Raw genomic sequence first — 13857 nt, 5'->3', positions numbered from 1 at the left:
TCTCCACAGTGGCTGTACCAATTTGCATTCCCACCAACAGTGTAAAAGGGTTCCCTTTTCTTCACACCCTCTCCAGCATTTATTGTTTGTAAATTTTTTTGATGATGGCCTTTCTGGCTGGTGTGAGGTGATACCGTATTGTACTTTTGATTTGCATTTCTCTGATAATTAGTGATGTTGAGTATCTTTTCATTTGTCTCTTGGCTATCTGTATGTCATCTTTGGAGAGATACCTATTTAGCTCTTCCCCCCATTTTTGATTGGATTGCTTGTTTTTTGATATTGAGCTCTGTAAGCTGTTTGTATATTTTGGAGATTAATTCTTTGTTGCTTCATTTGCAAATATTTCTCCCATTCTGATGGACTTCCCAGGTGACACTGGTGGTAAATAATCCATGCCTTCTAATGCAAGAGATGCAAGAGAAGTGGGTTTGATCCCTGGGTCGAGAAGATTCCGCTGGAGAAGGAAATAGCAACCCCTCTAGTATTCTTGCCTGAGAAATCCCATGGACAGAGGAGCCTGGTGGGCTACAGTCTATGAGGCTTCAAAGTGTCAGACACGACTGAGCAACTACGCTTGCACACACTCCCATTCTGAGGGTTATCTTTTCATCTTGTTGATGGTGCAAAAGCTTTTAAGTTTAATTGGGTCCCATTTTTTAATTTTTGTTTTTATTTCCATTACTCTAGGAGGTGCGTCAAAGAGGATCTTGCTGCAATTTATGTCAAAGAGTGTTCTGCCTGTTTTTCTCTAAGAGTTTTATAGTTTCCAGCCTTACATTTATATATTTAGTCAATTTTGAGTTTATTTTTGTATATGGTGTTAGTATTCTAATTTTCCTCTTACATGTAGCTGTCCAGTTTTCTCCGCATCACTTATTGAAGAGACAGTCTTTTCTCCATTGTGTATTCTTTCCTCCTTTGTCATAGATTAGGTGACCATAGGTGTGTGGGTTTATCTCTGGGCTTTTTATTCTGTACCTGTTTCATAGGTCTGTATTTCTGTTTTGTTTGTGTGTGTGTGTGTGTGTGTGTACCATACTGTTTTGATTACTGTAGCTTTTTCATATAGTATGAAGTCAGGGAGCCTGATTCCTCCAGCTCTGTTTTTCTTTCTCAAGATTACTTTGGTTATTTGGGGTCTTTTGTGTTTCCATATAAATTGTAAATTTTTTTGTTCTAAAACCATGATGAATGCTATGATAATTTGATACGGATTGCATTGAATCTGTAGATTGTTTTGTGTAGTGTATTCATTTTCACTATATTGATTCTTCCAATCCAAGAATATGGTATATTTTCCCATCTTTGTCCTCTTTGATTTCTTTCATCAGTGTTTTATAGTTTTCTGAATATAAGTCTTTTGCTTTCTTAGGTAGGTTTATTCCTTGATATTTTATTCTTTTTGTTGTGATGGTAAATGGATTGTTTTCTTAATTTCTGTTTCTGATCTTTCATTGTTAGCATATAAGAATAAAAGAGATTTCTGTGCATTACTTTTGTATCCTGTAACTTTACCAAATTCATTGATTAAGTCTAATAGGTTTCTGGTGGAATCTTTAGGAGTTTCTATGTACAGTAATGTGTCACTGCAAACAGCAACAGTTTTACTTTCTCTCTTCCAATTTATATTTCTTTTTCTTCTCTGATTGCCATGGTGAGGACTTCCAAAACTATGTTGAATAGGAGTGAAGAGAGTGAACATCCTTGCCTTGTCCCTGATCTTAGGGGAAATGCTCTCAGTTTTTCACCATTAAGAATGATGTTTGCTGTGGGTTTGTCACAGCAAACAGTACGTGTGTGCTAAGTTGCTTCAGTCATGTCCAATTCTTTGTGACCCTATGGACTGTGGCCCACCAGGCTCCTCTGTCCATGGGGATTCTCCAGGCAAGAATACTGGAGTGGATTGCCATGCCCTCCTCCAGGGTATCTTCCCCACCTAGGGATTGAACCCAGGTCTCCTGGTCTCCTGCATTGCAGGCAGATTCTCTACCACTAGCACCACCTGGGAAGCCCTGGGCTTGTCATATATTGCCTTTATTATGTTGCTTTTATTATATAGGTTCCATATATGCCCATTTTCTGGAGATTTTTTTTTAAATCACAAATGGGTGTTGAATTTTGTAAAAAGCTTTTTCTGTATCTATTGAGATGATCATATAATTTTTATTCTTTAATTTGTTAATATGGTGTATCATGATTTTGTGTATTTTGCATATTTGATTTTGTGTATTTTGAAGAATCCTTGCATGACTGTGATAAATCCCACTTGATCATAGTGTATGATCATTTTAATCTGTTGTTGGATTTTGTTCACTGGTATTTTGTTGAGGATTTTTGCATCTTTGTTCATCAATGATATTGGTCTATAATTTTCTTTTTTTGTGATAGCTTTGTCTGGTTTAGGTATCAGGGTGGTAGTCTCATAGAACAAATTTGGGAGTGTTCTTCCCTCTGCAATTTTTGGGAAAAGTTTTAGAAGGTAGATGTTAGCTCTTCTTGAAATATTTGATAGACTACACCTGTGAAGCCATCTGGTTCTGGACTTTTGTTTGTTAGAAGATTTTTAATTCGTTTCAATTATGTTACTTGTGATTGGTCTGTTTATATTTTCTAATTCTTCCTGGTTCAGCCTTGGAAAGTTGTCCCTTTCTAAGAATTTGTCTATTTCTTCCAGTTTGTCCATTTTATAGACATATGGTTGCTTGAGGTAGTCTGTTATGATCCTTTGTATTTCTACAGTGTCAGTTGTGATTTCACCTTTTTCATTTCTAATATTATTGAGTCCTCTCCCTTCTTTTCTTAAGTCTGGCTAAGGTTTATCAATTTTCTTTTTTATAAGAACCAACTCTTACTTTTATTGATGCTGTTGTTTTCTTCATTTCTACTTCATTTATTTCTGCTATGATATTTATTATTTCTTTGCTTTTACTGACTTTGGGTTTTCTTTGTTCTTTTTCTAGTTGCTTTAGGTGTAAGATTAGATTGTTTATGTGAGAGTTTTCTTGTTTCTTGAGGATTGAATTGCTGTAAATTAGAACTGTTTTTGCTGTGTCCCATAGGTTTTTGGTCATTGTTTTTGTTGTCATTTGTCTCTATGTATTTTCATTTCCGCTTTAATTTCTGTAGTAATCACTTGGTTATTTAACAGTTCATTGTTTATCCTCCATGTTTTTGTGTTTTTTATAGTTTTTTTCCTTTGATTAATTTCTAATTTCGTAGCATTGTGGTCAGAAAAGATGCTTGATACTGTTTCAGTTTTATTAAATCTTCTGAGACTTGATTTGTGACCCAAGATGTAGTCTATCCTGGAGAATGTTCCTTGGCACTAGAGAAGAAGTGTATTCACCACTTTCGGGTGGAATGTCCAAAATTATCAATTAAATCTATCTGGTCTGTTGAGTCACTTAAAGCTTGTATTTCCTTATTTATTTTGTATGGATGATCTGTCCGTTGGTGTAAGGGGGATGCTAAAGTCCCTCACTATTATTGTGTTACTATTGATGTCTCCTTTTATGGTTATTAGCATTTGCCATATGTATTGAGGTGTTCCTATGTTGGGTGCATAAATATTTGTAATTGTTATATCTTCTTCTTGGTTCAATCCTTGAGGTATGTGTTTTTAATGGAAGGTTAGTAATATTGGGCTTTTTCCTTTACATTCTTTCTGGGTTTCTCTTCTGAGCAGTGGTCCAACAGGTTGGGATGGGGTGAAGATTGAGGCTGCTGAACCATTCCCTGAAGAATCCCAGTTACCTGAGCTCCCTGTCCCTGTTCAGTGTGTGGACTGGGTCCGTGCTGTGCTAAGTTGCTTCAGTCCTGTCCAACTCTTTGCAACCCCATGGTCTGGAGCCTGCCAGGCTCTTCTGTTCATGGGGATTCTCCAGGCAAGAATACTGGAGTGGGTTGCCATGCCTTCTTCCAGGGGATTTTTCCCACCCAGGGATCGAACCTGTGTCTCTTGCATCTCCTGCATTGGCAGGTGGATTCTTTACCACTAATGCCACCTGGGAAGCCTGTGGACTGGGAGCCAGACCCAAAAGCATGGTAAAGTCACAGAGTGGGTCAGAGGCAGGAAGGATGGCGATCACTAGTCCAGTTCCCTCATTATGAAGATGAGAGGACTAAGGTCCATTAGAGGTTAGGAGGTCTCTAGATTTGCACTCCTCTCTATTTCCTCCCTCTGCATTTTAACAAGCAGAGTAAAAACAGAAGACTCCACAATTAATGTCTTAGGTTGAGCGTCATCTGAAGAAGTAAGGGAAAGAAAACACTGTAACTGAATTCCGTTTGATATATTCTTTAGAATTTCCAGGGCTGTAAGCAACCCCCCACCATTATTTAATGTGGCTTCTGTCTTTATCCTTAACCCCAAACCATTTAAAAAAATATTTAAGACTGCATTGGGTCTTAGTTGCAGCATGTGAGGTCTTCTTGCATCATGCAGGATCTTTTGTTGTGGTGCACAAGGTCTCTGGTTGCAGTTCACGGGGCTCCAGAGATTGTGGGCTTAGTAATTGCAGTATTCAGGCTTAGTTGCTCCATGGCATGTGGGATCTTAGTTCCTTGACCAGGGAATTGAACCTGTGTCCCCTGCATTTCAAGGCAGATTCTTAACCACTGGACCACTAGGGAAGTCCCGACCTCAAACCATTTTTAATACTTCATAGGGTTATCTCTATGTTACATGTGTATAATCGCAAAGGATTTGATTGAGGTCATACCTGAATGGTCTAGTGGTTTTCTCATCAATTTAAGTCTGAATTTTGCAATAAAGAGTTCATGATCTGAGCCACAGTCAGCTCCCAGTCTTGTTTTTCCTGACTGTAAGGAGCTTCTCCATATTTGGCTGCAAAGAATATAATCAGTCTGATTTCAGTATTGACCATTTGGTAATGTTCACATGTAGAGTAGTCTCTTGTGTTGTTGGAAGATGGTGTTTGCTGTGACCAGCACGTTTTGCAGAAAGTGAAGAAGAACTAAAGAGCCTCTTGATAAAAGTGAGAGAGGAGAGTGGCAAAGCTAGCTTAAAACTCAACATTCAGAAAACTAAGACCATGGCATCTGGTCCCATCACTTCATGGCAAATAAATTGGGAAATGATGGAAACAGTGAGAGACTTTGTTTTTTTGGGCTCCAAAATCACTGCAGATGGTGACGCAGCCATGAAATTAAAAGATGCTTGTTCCTTGGAAGAAGAGCTATGACCAACCTAGACAGCATATTAAAAAGCAGAGATATTACTTTGCTGACAAAAGTCCATCTAGTCAAAGCTTTGGTTTTTCCATTAGTCATGTGTGGATGTGAGAGTTGGACTATAAAGAAAGCTGAGTGCTGAAGAATTGATGCTTTTGAACTATGGTGTTAGAGAAGATTCTTGAGAGTCCCTTGGACTGCAAGGAGATCCAACCAGTCCATCCTAAAGGAAATCAGTCCTGAATATTCATTGGCAGGACTGATGCTGAAGCTGAAACTCCAATACTTTGGCCACCTCATGCAAAGAAGTGACTTATTGAAAAAGACCCTGACGCTGGGAAAGATTGAAGGCAGGAGGAGAAGGAGACAACAGAGGATGAGATGATTGGATGTCATCACCGACCTGATGGACATGAGTTTGAGCAAGCTCCAGGAGTTGGTGATGGACAGGGAGGCCTGGCATGCTGCAGTCCGTGGGATCACAAAGAATCAGACACAACTGAGCGACTGAATTGATGTTGCATGTGTAAATTCTTTGAAATAGAACTATATTCAATTTTTTCTTCTTAAAGATAAATGATCTGGATAGAATCTTCTCTGAACAGATACTACTGAAAAAGTTTCCTCAATTGTCATCCTGAAGATCATGCACAGTAAATATGTCAGTTGGCCTTCTCTGTAATTTCACCTCCAGCCAGAGGATCCTATGAAAGAAAAACAATCTCAAAGAAATGTTGAGAAACCATTTTTTTTCTTAAGGTGAAATTTACATAAGATAAATGAACCATTTTAAAGAGAACAGTTCAGTGGCATTTAGTATAGTCACAATATTATGCAGCCGCCACCTCTAGCTAGTTCCAAAAAGACAAACCATTTTAAAACAATTATTAGAGTAACCTTTTGTGTTTGTTTTGTTTTTTCATGTTCCTTCTTTTATGGGAATACTCAAACTAGCTCTCTGACTAGAACTTTGGCAGCAGAGAAGTGATGATAAGGACAGAAAATGATAGGTTAGGAAACAGTTTGTTTTATTCTTTTGTGAAGGAGAGGGGAGGGCAGGTGGTGGGTTGGTCCATCTAAAATAGAGGAGACAGCATAGTGAAAAATTGCTAGAGCCAGCAGGTCAGTTGTAACTGCCCTGTGATCTTGGGCAAATTTCTGAATTTCTGAACCTTGGTTTCTTATAAAAGAGGAGGCAGAACTGCATATGCACATTATACCAGAGTCAGTTTTGCTAGTTAATAGGTAAGTGAGGGTGGCCATTATGCAATAGTTAAGTCAGTGTAACCACTGGAAGAAACTGGGTGAAGGGTACGCAAGACTTCTCAATACTATTTTTGCAACTTCCTGTGAGTCTAGAATTATTTCAAAATAGAAAGCTTAAATCAAAAACATATGACCACCTGAAACTTGTACATGAATGTTCATAGCAGCATCGTTCAGAATAGCCCCAGAGTGGAAACAGTTGAAATGTCCAGCCTCTGCTGAATGGATAAATTAAATGTACATCCACATGATGGAATGTAATTCAGTCATAACAAGCAATGTAGTATTGATCCATTCTATAGCATGAATGAAGCTTGAAAATATTTCGCTCAGTTCAGTGAAGGAAATCAGTCACAAAAGATCACATATTGGTATGACTCCATTTACTGTACATGACTGCCATTTCCAGGTTGTGCAGTGGTAAAGAATCCGCCTGCCAATACAGGAGATGCAAAGAAATGAGGGTTTGATTCCTGGGTTGGGAAGATCCCCTGGATAGGAAACGGCAACCCACTCCAGTATTCTTGCCTGGAAAATTCCATGGACAGAGGAGCCTGACAGGCTACAGTCCATGGGGTTTCAAAGAGTTGGACACGACTGAGCTCAAGAGCATGTCAACATGTCTACTGTACAGGGAATGGCCAGAATAAACAAATCAATTGTAGATAGAAAGTAGATTAGTTGAGCCGCAGACAAGGGTGAGGGTGCGAGTGGCAGTGGAGTGACCTCTACCGGCTATGGGGTATCTTTACGGGGAGATGAAAATGTTCTGGGTTGGATAATGGTGATTGTGGCACAGCTTTGTGAATATGCTAAAAACCTGCTGAATTTTGTTATTTAAAAGGGTGAATTTTATGGCATGCGAATTATATTTCAATTAAAAAATTTTTTTAAAGGAGGGGGGATGGTTGAGGTATCCTCTAGATTCCTTTCCAGCTGCTTTGTTCAGAGGGTACAGTGATGCCCCAATTAGAACAAATGTTTAGGAATAACACACTCTAGTTCTCTTGCCATATTTACCCTGTGCTGTCACTGTTGATTTGTCAGGACTTGAGCTCCTCATTATTCTCCAAAGCACAGCTTGTGCGGGGTGGCCATATATATATTTATATGTTTATATTTTCATTAATGTCATAATGATTGAAGATATTTTAAGGGAATTGCAGAGAAGTGGTACTTAGAATGTGCCCATGTAATGAGGTCCTGACCCTTCCTGGCTGTCTGTGGAGCTCCTTAGCACCTGCTTGCACCCTGGCTCTGAGGGCTGTTCCCTATTCCTCAGTGGGAGAGCCTCCTTCCACAGCCAGAGCAGTGGAAACCTGAATCACAGAATCTTAGCCCCCACTTAAAATACATGAGCCAGCTCTCCACTCCCTACCATCACCGTTGCATTCTGCAACCATGCCAGATTCTGTAAAGAGTGCCTGAGTCCTGCACAGGTGGTTATAGAGTAATTTAACATAAATATCTCACTTAATGGAAGCACTGTGTTAAGTCAGTTGCTTGTTAAACGGATGGGGGATTTGTGAAAGTTGCCTAGTTGCTCACTCAGGCAGAATGCATTATGTCAGCATCAGCAGAGCTGGGTTAGATTGGCAGTCAGCCAGGACAGGAGCATGGCCTTTGACAACTTAAGATGTCAGCAGTGTATTTATTTAAAAAAAAAAAAAGCCCAAGCTCTATAGGAAATATCACTGTCTGCTTCACTGCTCTGGACATCTTCCAGTCTCACAGTGTCTTTACATGGCAGCATTTTCAGCCAGGAGGAAGACTTGAGGCTGAGGGGAGATTGATATTCTGCTTCAACAAAGTGAACCATACATGGCAAAGAGAAGCATAAGTGTGTTTTATAGCAGCTGCTGTGGTCAGATGTTGGATAGAGAGAGATACAGAAACCGTGGTACACATGCTAGGGGAAATGGCTCCATGCAACGTAGATCAACAACATTCCAGACCTCAGTAAGGGGGCTTCCCTGGTGTGCTAGTGGTAAAGAATCCGCCTGCCACTGCAGAAGATGCAGGAGGTGTGAGTTCAATCCCTGGATAGGGAAGATCCCCTGGAGGAGGAAATGGCAACCCACTCCAGTATTCTTGCCTGGAAAATTCCATGGATAGAGAAGCCTGGTGGGCTACATCCATGGGGTCACAAAGAGTTGGACTTGATTGAGTGACTGAGCACGCATGCAGACCTCAGTGATTTCCTTACTTCATGAAAGGGAATACTGAGACCCAAGAGGTTCCATCACAAGACCAGGGTCCCAGAGGTGCTGACCGGGGGAGCCAGAGCTAGCAGTGAGCCCTCCACCCCAGTCCATTGCACAGGGTTTTAGAATCTTCAGGCTTGCAAGTGACACTCTTCCTAAGAGTGATCTGAACTCAGCAGATGTTTGTTATATCCCATATCTAAAGGTGTGTGGGTTCAGGTCCACAGATTTGTGGATCTGGCTCACAGGGCAGCCACGTATGGCTGCACAGACTGGATTGTACAAACCCAGGGGATGCCGACGTGCACATGTAGTTGTCTGGATGGTACCTTTGTATTTGGGCTGTGTACCACCTTACATTTGTGTGGACTGGCTCTGGTTACAGGATTGAATTCGTGGCTCAGTGATGTCAGGGCAGCTTCTTGGTGGTTCTCTCTGTCTTTCTCTCTCAGGTTTGAGATGACCACAGCTGCTCTAGCCTTGTCATCCTGTGTCAGTATGTAAGCGGAAAGGAAGGGATGACTAAAGCAGAAGTGTTCTGTTCAAACCGTTCTCTTCCTGAGGGTAAAGGGTTTCCCAGAGCATCTAACAGACTTCCCTAATATCTGATTGCCCAGGGATGAGTCACATGGCCCCATCTAAACCAACCTTGGCACAAGAATATACTCATCACTGTTAGGCTTGTGAAAGCAAGGCTCTGCCAGCAGGCACAGGGGTAATGGGAATATGACAAGTGGGATCTGCCAAAGATTGTTACATTGAAGATGGAATGATACATTTTAATGTATATGATGCTGCTGAAGGGACAAATGAATATCGTAAAGCATTCAGAAAAGACAGATCATAGATCATTGGAAGTGGACAGTTCAAATTTACTTCCCCTATATTGATGGCTGATGTTTCACTGCATAAGTTAGTAACTTTTCTGGATTTGCCTGACTGATTGAGAAATATGTCTTTTAGCTACAGGAAGTATAAGCTATCTCAGCAGTTTTCTAGATTTTTCATTAACAGGTTCAGGCAGTCTGGAATTATTTTGTTTTCTGGGTAAGCAATTTGAGGCACATGGATTTCTGTTTCCAGGATAGAGGAAGGAAGAACAGATACTTGTTTCTCCAGATACAAAGTCACGCTTAAAGTGACAACCAAAGCAGTTTCTAAAATGTACAAGTTGTGAATTGGGAAATTTCAGATTAGAGGATGCAGAAATATGAATGATACTATTCTTGCCCTTTAGGGATTCACAGTTCACTGCAGCTGTTTGTGCATGGTGTGCTCTGTCGTGTCTGACTCTGCGGCTCCAAGGACTGCAGCCTGCCAGGCTCCTCTGGCCATGGAATTCTCCAGGCAAGAATACTGGAGTGGGTTACCATTTCCTCCTCCAGAATCTTCCTGACCCAGGGATTGAACCACCATCTCTTGCGTCTCCTGCAATGGCAGGTGGATTTTTTAACCACTTGTACCACCTGGGAAGCCTGTGTTAGTTAAATAGCGTAAAGTTAACAGAGTTACTCAAAGGACACTGAAAATTATTGATACATGCCACGGCAACAAGGGAAGCCAGGAGCCCAGGCCAGGGGATGAAGCCATGGAGAGGGTGAATCACTCCTTTGATAACATGAGGGTACCTTCTTGGGAGAGAGGGAAGCAGTGAGTAACAAGGTGTATGGTTCAGACTGGATCTGTCTCATTGTGCATTTCCTAGCGTCATGGGGGCATTGTGAGTCACTGCTGCAGAGAAGATGTTATTGCCAAAGAGTAGTCTTAGGCTCATCCCTAAAGAAGTTTCTAGTGTTATATATGATATGATATTCCAAAAAAAAAAAAAATGTGTGGATCTTTGCCGTATCCCTTGCTGGGAGGAAAAGGAAAATTCCAATGATAAGGTTTGCTTTTAAAGACATGAGTAAACTTTTCCCATGGTGAAGGACCTTCCCCCATTCCACCTGCCCTCTGCAAAGCCAACAGAGAAGAAAACAGTAAAATTTCTAAAATGTGTGGCCTTGGCAGTATAAAGCATCTTTGGAACTGGAGTTCTCTTGGGTGAGGCAGTGTCCATATGATTTCTTTCCATTTTTCTCAAGTGGGAAGAAGCTGAGAAGATTGGGTAGAAGAAATGACTGGGGAGGGGAGTGGCCTGCAGCCTTTTTTGAAGGAAAGAGAACCCTCTTAATGGTTAGTCTAGATACCATAAATTATAGATATTCCTCCTTCACCTGCACACAGTTGACCTCATAGGAATGGAGCTGTTATTCCCATCCTGTCCATTCCTAGCCACTCCCTCTCTGGTGCCCAGCCTCGCTTAGGGTTCTGATGCGGAGGTGAAGCCAGTGTCTGGAGTTTCAGCATCTCTCTTGCATTACTGGCCCTGAGGTTATGGAAGGAAAAGCCGTGCAAGCTGTGTGTGTAGGAGCTGCTCCCTGCCATGGAGCCCTCATGGGCTAGATCTGCCGGTGAGGGTGGCCACAGACCCAGAGAGGACAGGGTTGACCAGCGAGCAATCCCATCTTCTCCAGGCCACCTGGCTGCAGAGTACTGTGGACAGAGTGGTTTCCTGGGTTGGGGTTTATGTCAAACTTGTATATTAGAGCAACTAGAAATGTTACTTTCATAGTTAAAGGCAAGCAGATTTAGAAAAAGAAACATCTCTAGAAAGTTTAAGGTGTAAAACCATCAAATATAAATAGATGAACTAAACATTCTAAATTAAAAAGGTACATTTACATGTATAGGAATGTGTATCTTGTCTCTTCTTAACCCAGCAGGGCCAATGCCTAGCTCCTTTTGGTAGTTCCTGTGCTGCTGTGTTCTCTGTGTTTAAGAATTCTATGGCATTTGTGCAGCTTTCCTACTCATTCATTTCCTAAAGCCCTTAGGATCTGGAGTTCATCTGGTCTGCTGATTTCATGGTTCTTAGAGAAACAGTTTTTTCCTCATATTTCCATGTCACGAGGGCCCTGCAAGGACAGTCTCAACAGCCTTACCCTCCGTAGTTTTGTCCCTGGGAGAAGAAGGACATGATCTTTTGTCATTTCTCTAGGCCTAGCCGAGTGGTGGTGAGAGCTTGGAGCTGGATGGGCTGGGCCATGTTTTTTTGTCGGTTTGTTTTTAGTTAGTTTTTATTGGAGTGTAGTTGATTCACAATGTTGTTAGTTTCAGGTGTTCAGCAAAGTGAATCAGTTCTACATATATCCTCTGTTTTTAGATTCTGTTCCCATGTAGGTCATTAAAGAGTGTTCAGTCGAGTTCCCTGTGCTATACAGTAGGCCCTTATACATTGCTGTTGTTCAGTCTCTAAGTCATGTCTGACTCTTTTGCTCCCAATATTTCCCCCTTCTGTCTGTAGTTTGTTTTCTACATCTGTGGCTCTATTTTTTTTTTGTAAATAGGTTCATTTGTACCATTTCTTTAGATTCCATATGTAAGTGCTGTCATCTGATATTTGTCTTATACTAACCTCACTCAGTAGACAATCTCTAGGTCCATCGATGTTGCCACAAATGGAATTATTTCTTTTTTTTTGGTTGACTAAAATTCCACTGTATATATGCATCATGTTGTCTTTATCCATTTCGCTGTTGATGGACATTTAGGAAAGGAAACTCGCTCAGTCGTGTCCGACTCTTTGCGACCCCGTGGACCGTAGCCTGCCAGGCTCCTCCGTCCATGGGATTCTCCAGGCAAGAATACTGGAGTGGTTTGCCATTTCCTTCTCCAGGGGATCTTCCTGACCCAGGGATCGAACCCAGGTCTCCCGCATTGGAGGCAGACGCTTTAACCTCTGAGCCACCAGGGAAGTCCGATGATGGACATTTAAGTTGCTTCCATATCCTGGCTCTTGCAAATAGTGCTTCAGTGAACATTGGAGTGCATGTATCTTTTCAAATTATTGTTTTCTCTAGATATACACCCAAGAGTGGGGTTGCTGAATCATAACGGTAGCTCTATTTTTAGTTTTTTAAGAAACCTCCATACTGTTGTCCATAGTATGTACCAATTTACATTCCCACCAACAGAGTAAGAGGGTTCCCTTTTGTCCATATCCTCTCCAGCATTCATTGTTTGTAGATATTTTGATGATGGCCATTGTGGCTGGTGTGAGGTGATACCTCATTGTAGCTCTGATTTACCTTTCTCTAATAATTAGTGATGTTTAGTATCGTCTCATGTGCCTGTTTGCCATCTGTATGTCTTCTTTGGAGAAATGTCTATTTAAGTCTTTTGCCCATTGTTTGATTGTTTTTTTTTTGTTTGTTTTGTTTTTTGATATTGGGCTGCATGAACTGTTTGTATATTTTGGAGATTAATCCTTGTCCTTTTGTTTTCTTTATGGTTTCTTTGCTGTGCAAAAACTTTTAATTTTAATTAGGTCCCATTTGTTTATTTTTTGTTTTGTTTTCATTGCTTTAGGAGGTGGATCAAAAAAGATATTGCTGTGATTTATGTCAGTGAGTGCTTTCCCTATGTTTTCCTCTAAAAATTTTATAGTACTGTGTCTTACATTTAGGTCTTTAATCCATTTTGTGTTTATTTTTATACAGGTGTTAGGAAATGTTCTAATTTCACTATTTTACATGTAGCTGTCCAGTTTTCTCAATACCGCTATTTCTTCTTTGTGATAGATTAGCTGACTATAGGTGTGTGGGTTTATCTCTGGGCCTTCTATACTGTTTCATTGGCCTATATTTCTGTTTTTGTGCCAATACCATACTGTTTTGGTTTTTTGGTTACTGTAGCTTTTTAGTATAGTCTGAAGTCAGGGAGCCTGATTTCTGCAGCTCTATTTTTCTTTCTCAATATTGCTTGACTATCTTGAGAAAGAAAAATGAAACTGGAGGAATCAACCTCCACATGAAAAGCACATGAAAAGATGCCTAACATCACTCATTATTAGAGAAATGCAAATCAAAACCACAGTGTAGTATCATCTCATGCTGATCAGAATGGCCTTCATCAAAAAGCCTACAAACAATAAATGCTGGAGAGGATGTGGAGAAAAGGGAACACTCTTACACTGTCTATGGGAATGCAAACTGATACAGCCACTATGGAGAACAGTGTGGAGATTCCTTGAAAAACTGATAATAGAACTGCCACATGACCCAGCAAACCTACCCCTGGACGTATACCCCAAGGAAACCAGAATTGAAAGAGATGCATGTACCCCAGTGTTCATTGCATTACTGTTTAC

At 40.7% G+C, this 13857-nt stretch overlaps 1 protein-coding gene across 50 annotated transcripts in view; it reads left to right on the top strand.

Annotated features, from left to right (window-relative positions):
- Positions 1–13857, top strand: part of ST3GAL6 (ST3 beta-galactoside alpha-2,3-sialyltransferase 6) — an 80302-nt gene that overhangs the window by 53529 nt on the left and 12916 nt on the right. For 13 of the 50 annotated variants that reach the window (XM_081572534.1, XM_081572536.1, XM_081572529.1 and 10 more), the window contains one exon: positions 9904–10013. The exons of the other annotated variants lie outside the window; for them this stretch is intronic. In XM_081572534.1, coding sequence (XP_081428660.1) covers positions 9934–10013 — 80 coding nt within the window. In that variant the 5' untranslated portion in view covers positions 9904–9933. The remainder of the gene's footprint in view (positions 1–9903; positions 10014–13857) is intronic. 50 annotated transcript variants of the gene reach the window in all.

Source organism: Giraffa tippelskirchi, chromosome 2 (genome assembly GCF_054371585.1).
Source record: "Giraffa tippelskirchi isolate mGirTip1 chromosome 2, T2T-mGirTip1v1.2.pri, whole genome shotgun sequence".
Taxonomy (NCBI): domain Eukaryota; kingdom Metazoa; phylum Chordata; class Mammalia; order Artiodactyla; family Giraffidae; genus Giraffa; species Giraffa tippelskirchi.
The sequence above is the reverse complement of the archived record's forward strand: the minus strand, read 5'-3'. Positions and strand labels throughout refer to the sequence as shown.